This window comes from Tupaia chinensis, unplaced genomic scaffold, assembly GCF_000334495.1.
Source record: "Tupaia chinensis unplaced genomic scaffold, TupChi_1.0 Scaffold000407_4, whole genome shotgun sequence".
Classification (NCBI taxonomy): domain Eukaryota; kingdom Metazoa; phylum Chordata; class Mammalia; order Scandentia; family Tupaiidae; genus Tupaia; species Tupaia belangeri.
The window spans coordinates 1,943,201-1,952,692 of NW_006159912.1; the positions used below are offsets into that span (position 1 = coordinate 1,943,201).

At 46.6% G+C, this 9,492-nt stretch overlaps 1 protein-coding gene across 2 annotated transcripts in view; it reads right to left on the bottom strand.

Annotated features, from left to right (window-relative positions):
• Positions 1 to 9,492, bottom strand: part of RAD51D (RAD51 paralog D) — a 24,126-nt gene that overhangs the window by 9,582 nt on the left and 5,052 nt on the right. For both annotated transcript variants that reach the window (XM_027774157.1, XM_006154401.3), the window contains exons 4-6: positions 1,284 to 1,365; positions 915 to 1,049; positions 330 to 425 (exon numbers count right to left, since the gene is read on the bottom strand). In XM_027774157.1, coding sequence (XP_027629958.1) covers positions 330 to 425; positions 915 to 1,049; positions 1,284 to 1,365 — 313 coding nt within the window. The remainder of the gene's footprint in view (positions 1 to 329; positions 426 to 914; positions 1,050 to 1,283; positions 1,366 to 9,492) is intronic.

Below are 9,492 nucleotides of genomic sequence, written 5' to 3' on the forward strand. Positions count from 1 at the left end.
TTCTGGGCACACACTACATGTACCCAGCATGATTTTTCAAGCTGTTGGGTTCAGGAATCAAACTGCCCAGTCAGCCATGTAGAATCCAGCTGCCTTAATCTCAACCTCCACACTACCTACCTACTACCTACAGGGAAGATGGACATCTAACTAGGAGGTGTGTGAATTAAGCCCTCAGGGAATCCACCTTGGGAGTGGCAAGCACAGCTGGAGTCACCAGATTGCACATCTGCTTTCCCAAACAGAGGCTGTAGTAGGACACCCTCCCACACACGGACGGTACATGTTAAGCTGGCAGGGGCAGGGAGAGAGCAGAACAGCAGGCTCACCTGCTGGGCCACAGTGCCTCGGAGGTCCTGCAGCACATCCAACATCTGGAAAATGTCAAACGCATGTACCACCTGGATCCTCTGGAGAGCTCCTGCCTGAAGGGGTAGGAAAGAGAAGCAAGGGCTTTGGATGGAGTAGTTGAAGGACACGATGATGAGAAATAAGGCTGAGAAGGAGAGGCAGGCAGGACATGAGGATGCCAAATAGGCTTTGTCCAATGGACTAGTTCTCACAGTAGTGGCTGCCTGGGTGCTGAGCTACAAAGCCAGCTACAAAGTGGTGGGAAAGGGTGATAAAATTGAATGTCTAACATGGGAAAGACAAGGGTTGGAAACATGACGCTGGGTGTTTGCCAGCCTGATTTAGAGAAAGCAAGGAGTTGAAAGGGTTTCTTGGAAGAAATGGTGTGGGTAACACCCAAGATGGGATACTGGCATTATAGGGGAAGCCTAAAGAATGCAGGAACCAACAGAATGGCAGGTGTCAAAGCAAGAAATGACTACTCACCCAAATGGCCGACCTTCTTGCACTGTAAGGGATAAGAGGGGTTGTTTGTTAAAGAAAGCCTATCATCTGCCCCTTACCTGTTCTTCCTCATCCTGGGTTCTGGCCTGCAGCAGCTGGAGGAGGCGGGAGGCCATCAGCCCACCACTGGAATCAATGTACAGGACATTCTGCTGCAGGCTGTGGGCCACATTTGCAGCCACACAAAGACATACCTGAGTAAAGACCAGGGGATTGGATGAACCTGAACCCCAAAGAGGGCCTACTTCTACCAAATCTTGCCCATTTTCCAGGGACACAAATGGGCCAAGTCCCAGCCCTTCTCCTTATTGGTCATCCTCTCTCAGTTGAGCTCTGAAACCATGAGCACCCTGGCAGAAGCTTCCCTAGGGACCCAGAGCTATGCATGTACCTCCCCCAATTCTCCCAGCTGCTGGTCTTACGTGTACCTGGGTTTTGCCGCTACGTGGGCCTCCTACAATTTCAGTCACTTCTCCAGTATAAAGACCAGCATCAAGCAGTTTATCTAGGCTGATGGCAGAAGAGGATAGAAGAGAATCAGTCCAGGAGGTTGGGAGAAAAAGAGGGGAACATTACCAAGAAAAGCAAGACATTCCTTCGAAGCACTGGTTTGCCCCAGAGACTCTGAATGTCTCTGGTCAAGAGGCTTCTCCTGGTTGAGTTGTCTTCTGGGAATGAGGACATGCCTAAATATTCCCCCTCTGGTTCTTCTTCATCCTCCCAATCTCAGATTAAAGATGGCCTCCCCAGGCCCTGTGGAATAGAAGCAACACAGGTGCCCTGCAAAGCTAGGAGCCAAGGGCCAACAGTTTGAGTCTCCAGACGTGCCTGAAAACATGTCAGTTGAGTGTATAGGTGCCCAGGATCTGGAGGAGCTGGGCAAAAGGGAGTGTGGTGTGATGAGATCCTGTCAAGGGAGTTTTTCTCTCTTTTTTTCTCTCTCACATACACACACACATGCTCTCCATCATGAGACGGAAAAGAAAAAAAAAAAGATCACCTCTCCAGAGAGGACTTTGCTACCCCCTTCAAAAGGTCTTCCTTTCATTCTCCATCTAAATCCCTTGTGAGTTTCCATTTCCTATAATTTGTAATTTTTTGTTTTAAAAAATATTTATTTACTTAATTCCATTTGTTGTTATTATTATTATTATTTAAATTTAACCAGAGAGAGAGAGAGAGTGAGTGAGTAAGGGAAATTAAGAAAGCAAGCCACCAGTTCCAGGATTTGAACTGCAGTTGCCCATATGGGAATCCAGTGCCTTTAACTACCACACCACCTGCCAGCCCCTATAATTAGTCATTTTTAACTTAAAGTAATTAGAGATTCACGAAGGTAATTTGTCTGGGGCCAGCAGGAGGCATGGTGGTTAAGGCGCAGGATTTCCATATGGCCAACAGCAATAAGAGTCCTGGACCCTGTGGCTTAAAAATCATGTCAGGCATGGGTCTAGCAGGTGGCGTCATGTTTGACAAGTTGAACTCCCACATGGCCAACTCTAGTTTGAGTCTTGGACCCAGCAGTCTGAAAATCATGCTGGGTGCACGTGCATGTGTACCAAAAATCCCGAGAAGACCAGAGGAGAAGGGACTGTGGTGTGGCCATTGCCCCTGGGAGGATGATTTCGCACTTTCTTTCTCTCTGTCTATTCCTGTCTCCCTCTGGTAAGCACATGCACCCTATGGCAACAAAGAGAAAAAAAAAGAAAGAAAATCACTCCTGGCATGAGCATGCGTGCATGCGCGCGTGTGTGTGCATCCCCCAAATCCTGAGAGGTGAATGGAGGAGAAGGGATCGAGGTGTCGTGGTCGCCCTTGGGGAGGTGATTTCTCACTTTCTCTCTCACTGTCACTGACAAGCGCATGCGCACCTTAAACAAACAAACAAACAAAAGAGTAATTCAGCTTCTCCACATCCTTACCAGCACTTGGTGTTATCATTACTTTTTATTTTAGCCATTCTGACAGGTGTGTCATAATACCATTGTGGGTTTTTGTTTGTTTGCCTGTTTGTTTTTAGAGATTTTTGCAATAGGGCTCATGCGCTCACTAGAGACAGAGAAACAGAAAGTGAGAAACCCCGTGAGGATGGCCACACTGCAATCTCTTCTCCCTCATACTTCTCCTGGGGTTTTGGGCACACACGCACACATACCCAGCTTGAGTTTCAAGCAACGGAGTCCATGACTTAACCACAGTTGACCATCTAGGAGTCTAGCACCTTAACTACTATGCCAGCAGTGTGGTTTTAATTTCATATCTCTAATAGCTAATAATGTTGAATATCTTTTTTTTTTTTTTTTTTGCTATAGGGCATGTGTGCTTGCCAGAAACAGAGGTGGGGGAACAGAGAGAGAAATGAAAAGTGGGAAAGCACTACCCTGGGGTCAGGGAGTAGGTGGCCATGCTCCCTCCTACCACATTCACCTTCTGGGATTTTGGTCACATACACACATGTGCCCTGTGTATTTTTCAAACCTCTGGGTCCAGGACTCAAACCTTGCAATTGACCATGACGTATCCAGCTGCTCCAACTTTCACGTCATCTGCTGGTCCTTGACTGTCTTTCATGTGCTCATGTGCCACCTGTATGTTCTCTTTGTTGAAGTATCTGTTCCTGTCTTCAGTCCATTTTCTAATTGGATTGTTTACTTTTTCTTCCTTTATTCTCCTCTCAGGATTTTGGGTACACATGCACACGTGTCCAGGGTGAGTTTTTTTCTTTTTTTAAGCCGCCTGGTCTGGGACTCAAAACTGTGGTCAAGGGACCAGCAGTTAACATAATGGCTATGTCGCTGGACTCCCATGTAGCTGACCACGGTTCAAGTCCCAGATCCGGTGGCTTAAACTCACGCTGGGCGCGTGTGCGTACGTGCCCAAGATTCCAAGAGGAGAATGGAGGAGAAGGGATTACAGCATGGCCATCCCCCCTGGGGGGTGATTTCTTGTTTTCTGTCTCTCTGTCTCTGTCTTTCTGGCGAGCACATATGCCCTATGGCAAAAACCTCTCAAGAAAAAAAACAAAAACTGTGGTCAACTACATGGGAGTCCAATAACATAACCATTACAGCAGACATACATGCAGGCACCCAGTGTATTTTATGTACAATCGTGATTTGAATTCAGGCCCTGACGGCTTGAAAACCATGCTGGGTGCAGGTGCCTACATGCCCCTAGTCCTGGCAGGATAGAGAAACACATGTTCGAAAGCTATCTTCTGTCCTTGTTTTTGTACCTTTGTCAGAACTCAGTTTTGCATATTTGTGTAAGTCTATGTCTGGGCTCTCTAGTCTATTCTATTTATCTATGTGTCTATCCCTCAACCAGAACCACACCTGTCTTAATTACTGTAGCTATAAAGTAACCTTTTTTTCTTTTCCTTTTTTTTCTTAAGGTTTCTGCCATAGGGATTACTGTAGCTATAAAGTAACCTTTTTTTTCTTTTCCTTTTTTTTCTTAATGTTTCTGCCATAGGGTGCGTGCATGTGCCAGAGACAAATAGAGAGAGACAGTGAGAGGGTAAGTGAGAATGCATGCATGTGCCAGAGACAGATAGAGAGAGACAGTGAGAGGGTAAGTGAGAAATCACCCCCTGGGGGGCGATGGCCATGCAGCAGTCCCTTCTCCTCCATTCTCCTCTCAGAATTTGGGGCATGCACACACACACATGTGGCTTGATTTTCAAGCTGCTAGGTCTGGAACTCGAACTGTGGTCTGCGAAGTGGGAGGCCAGCACCTTAACCACTATGCCACTTGCTGGCCCCCTACATAGTAAGTCTTAATGTCGGGTAGAGTGATTCCTCCAACTTCAACCTTCTTTTCAAAATTGTTTAGGTATTCTACATCATTGACCTGTCTATATAATTATTAGAATAAACTCATCCCTGTCTACCAAAAACAAAACAAAACAAAACAACAACAAAAAAAAAACCTTGCTCAAATTTTGGTAGAAAATGCATTCTAGACACCAATTTGGGAAAACCGATATCTTTACTATGTTGAGTCTCCCGATTTATTAATGCAGTATGTCTCTCCATTTATTTGGGTCATCTTTGATCTCTTTCATCAGCAATTGTTAATATTCAGCATACAGATCCTACACATGCTTTGCTAGACTTATACCTACGTAATTTTCCTTGGAGCAATTACAAATGGTATTGTGTTTTCATCTCGGTTTCCCTGCACTCAGTGAGTACAAAGAAGGGCAGCTGATTTTCTGTTGGTCTTGCACTCTGTGACCTTGCTGAGCTCACTTATTCTAGGTGTTTGGGACTATTAGGCTTTTACTTTGGTCTGTCTTTCCCATCTGGTCAAGAGTGCCCTTTGGCAAGGACTGGGCCTTGTCTTTACTGCATCTCGGGCACTAGCACAGAAACACAGGAGGCACAGCATAAATGTTACTATATAGAGAAATTCATGACAAACGGTGCTATTAGTTTTTTATTTTATTTTATTTGGAGAGATTTTTGCTATAGGGCACGTGCACTCACCAGAAAGACAGAGAGAGACAGAGACAGAGACAGAAAGCAAGAAATCACCCCCCACACACACAGGGGGTGGGGATGACCACGGCACAATCCCTTTTCCATTCTCCTCTTGGGATCTTGGGCACGCATGCACACGTGCCCGGCGTGAGTTTAAGCCACCAGGTCCAGGACTTGACCACAGTCGACTACATGAGAGTCCAGTAACATACCCATTACACCATCTGCTGGTCTGGGTGCTATTAGTTTTATTTTGCTCCTGTTTTGTCAAGATTCTGGCTAGGGACACCCTGGGAAAAACCTCTAGAAATGACAACTCCTAATTCAGGTTCTGTCCTATCAACTACCATGAAACAGGTCACCATCAGCCCTCCAAGCCCTGCCCAGCCTGGGCTGAGGCTTCTCCTCAGCAACGACCTACACCGATGTCTCCTTGGACCTTGACCATGGGCAGCCCTTTCCTGACCCTGAAATCATCTTCTCAGGCTGCAGTTCCATGAAAAGATGCTTGAAGACCTCCTGTGACCTCTCCAACTGGGCCAGGCACCTCTTTAGTAAGGACTCCATCTATTTTTTTTAAATGAGTTGGGGTTTTTTTCTACCAGAGTTATTTATTTAATTTTATTTATTATTATTATTATTTAAATCTTGCTATAGGGCACATGTACTCACCAGAGAGAGACAGACAGTGAGAGAGAAAGAAAAGGAAGAAAGCAAGCGGCCAGGTCTAAGACTGGAACCACAATCAGCCATGTGAGTCCAGCACCTTAACCACCTGCTAGCCCCAGGACTCCATCTGTTTTAATGCCAGGGAATGTGTGATTGTATCCAAGGGTCCCTGCCAGACAAATGCTCTGGTTACCACTCAAGCCCTATGGCTTCTTGGGATAATTGTGCTCACCCTGCTCTTTTTTCTTTTCCTTTAGAGAGATTTTTTTGCTATAGGGCACATGCACGCACCAGAGAGAGACAGAGAGACAGAAAGCCAGAAATCACCCCAAGGGGGTATGGCCACACTGCTATTCCTTCTCCATTCTCCTCTTGGAATTTTGGGCATGCATGCACATGAACCCGGTTGAGTTTTAAGCCACCTGGTCCGGGACTCCAACTGCAGTCGACTACGTTGGAGTCCAGCAATGTAACCAATATGCCATCTGCTGGTCCCCCACCTTGCTCTTTTCTAAAAGCATCCAGAGGCCAGCAGATGGTATGGTGACTGAAACATTAGACTCCCACATGGCTGACTGCAGTTTGAGTCCTGGACCTGGCAGCTTGCTTTTTCATATTCCCTCTTTCTCTCACATGACCGTCTGTGCCCTATAGCAAAATTTAAAAATAATAATAAACAAAATTAAATAATTCTTTTTAAAAAATAAATAAAAAGCATCCAGCCTCAGTTACTCCCAGACCCCACTTCTCCCACTGACATTAGGGTGTCAGTTCCATTACAGCAGTGGTTCTCCCAGTATCAGCAGTATCAGCGACACCCGGGAACTAGTTAGAAATGTACATTCTCAACCCCCCTCCCCCCAGACCTACTCAATCACAAACTTTGGGGGTGGAGTCTGCATCTGCAGTCCAAGGAGGCCTGCAGGTGATTATGATGAACACTCAAGTCTGAGAACCATCTCAATCCTGTCTGTACTCAGCAGGGAGTTTGTCAAAAGATGTCTGTATCAGCAGTTCAGTTTGCAAACCAGTCTGCACCTGGGAGCTTCAACAAATACTGATATCTGTGTCCTACCCCCAAAGACTATGATTTAATTGGGCTGGGGGAGGCTTGGACTATGAAATGTTTAAAAGATTCCCAAGTGACTCTAATGTGCAGGAAAGTTTGGAAACCACAGGTCTAGATCAATTAATTTTTTTTGGGGGGGAGGTAGAGGTTTTTGCTATAGGGTACATGTGCTCGCCAGAAAGACAGAGAGAGACAGAGAGACAGAAAGCAAAAAATCACACCCCCCCCGGGGGGTTGACCACACCACAATCCCTTCTCCTCCATTCTCCTCTTGGGATCTTGGGATGTATACATGCCCAGTGTTAGTTTGCCACCAGGTCTAGGACTCGAACCGTGGTCAACTACATGGGAGTCCAGCAACTCAGCCATTACGCCAACTGTTGGTCCCATCAATTAGACTTTAAATCTAAATTTAAATCTAAATCAATTGGATTTTCTAGAGGTGGGAACCAAACATTTTTTAAGTTTCTTGTATGATTTTAATGAGCAGCCAGGGCTGACCCTCTGGTCTTGACTCTAGTCAAGGATCAACCACATTGAGCCAATTCCATGGTACAGCAATAATGAGCTTCCCAAGAAAAGCTGGATCCTGCATGGCAATCACAGTTCGAACTGCCCACTCAGTCTGAAACACACCAGGCACAGGACATCCTATAGGCTGGAGGGCTGAAGGGGATTGAGCTGTGACCAGATGCTGTGGAGGCTGCTCACCTCTCTCTCATGCAGGAGCATATGCTCTATCACGAATAAAGGGGTGGGGAGGAAATCATCTTCACAACCATCCCTGGCTGTGAAGATAAGTCTGTGCAAGATTCCCAAATCCACTTCCTGGCCAACTGTGTACTCAAAGAAGAACTGTGGCAAGTCTTACTACCCGGAGGTATGAATGTGTGAAGACTCAAAGGTGACTCAGTAGGTTTCTAGCCTTCCTCGCAGTGTGTTGTGGATGGTTAATGGATGTAACTTTAAGACTTGGGTGGGGAGAGTTCTATAATCACAAGTTTGAGGAACTGGTTTAGTCTCTGTGACAGTCAGTAGTATGCCAGTCTGCAGTGCTGGGAGCCACATGGTGACCGAGAGTCAGGTTCCCAGGTTGACCTGAAATATACCGAGTGTGTATGCATGTGGCCAAGCCTAATGAGCTAGAGGTCTGGGAGAAGGGGGTCATGGTGTAGCCAGATCCTGTTGAGGGGATGCTTCTTCTCTTCCACCATCGTCATGCATGCACACACACTATCATAAAAAAAAAAGTTCATTGTTTTCTTTTAAAAAAAAGTTTGGGCCAGCCCCATAGTGCAGTAACTAAGAGAGTCACATCCCACAAGGCCATCCAGGGTTCAAGTCCCAGTTCAAAGGCTTGAAAAACATGCTGGGCACAAGTGCATGCATACCCCAAATCCTGACAGGATGGAGAAACAGAGGAAAAAAGACTGTAGCGTAACCATGCCCCACCTGTGGGGTGCTTTTTCTCTCTCTCCCCATTTCATCTGTCTCTGGCAGGTATACATACTCTGTGGCCAAAAGAAAAGTCTGAGAAATGCCCGATGAACCCAGAGTAAACATGTTGTTGTAGACGTTCTCAGAGTGTTTAGTGCTGACATGCAACGTGAGTCTCTATAGGTAACATGGCATGTCACATACCTTAGAAAAGCTATACTAATGGGGGAGATTAGTTGTTCCGTGCAGGCCAGAGCTACGTCTGTTCATCCCTATCCCTGCATTTCAGAATAAGGCCTCTGGGAAATGTGAGGCGTCCAGGCAATGTTTCAATGGATGTCTGGAAGAATGACTAAAGGCAGTTCAGGGAAAGATAAACTGTAGAAATCACTGGCATCCTACTGTGGTAAAACCCAAGAGTACTTCACTGCAAGTCAGGCTAGGCTAAGGGTCTCTCTCCATGAGCATGTGCTGAGTTAGGGTATGCAGGGACACATTGGTGGGAAGGTCTTCCAGGCAATAAGAGACATGGAATATCTCCTCCTCCCGTCGGCTGCCCTAGATCGGACCCACACTGTCCACAGCAGCATCACCAGACCCCTCCTGGGCTGCTCTTACACCGTCTGCCCTGCATCCCTCTACCCCACGGCCTATCACTCTGCTTTCACAATGGCCTCCCACTTCTATGGAGGCCACAGGGCAACTTAGTGAAGCTCTTAAGATGTGACAGACATAGGGAACCAGCAGTTAGCATAATGGCTATGTCGCTGGACTCCCACGTAGTCTACTGCGGTTCGCATCCTGGACCCGGTGGCTTAAAACTCACGCCGGGCGCATGTGCGTGCGTGCCCAAGATCCCGAGAGGAGAATGGAGGAGAAGGGATTGCAGCGTGACCATCCCCCCTGGGGGGTGATTTCTCGTTTTCTGTCTCTCTCTGTCTGTCTGGCGAGCGCATGCGCCCTATAGCGAAAACCTCT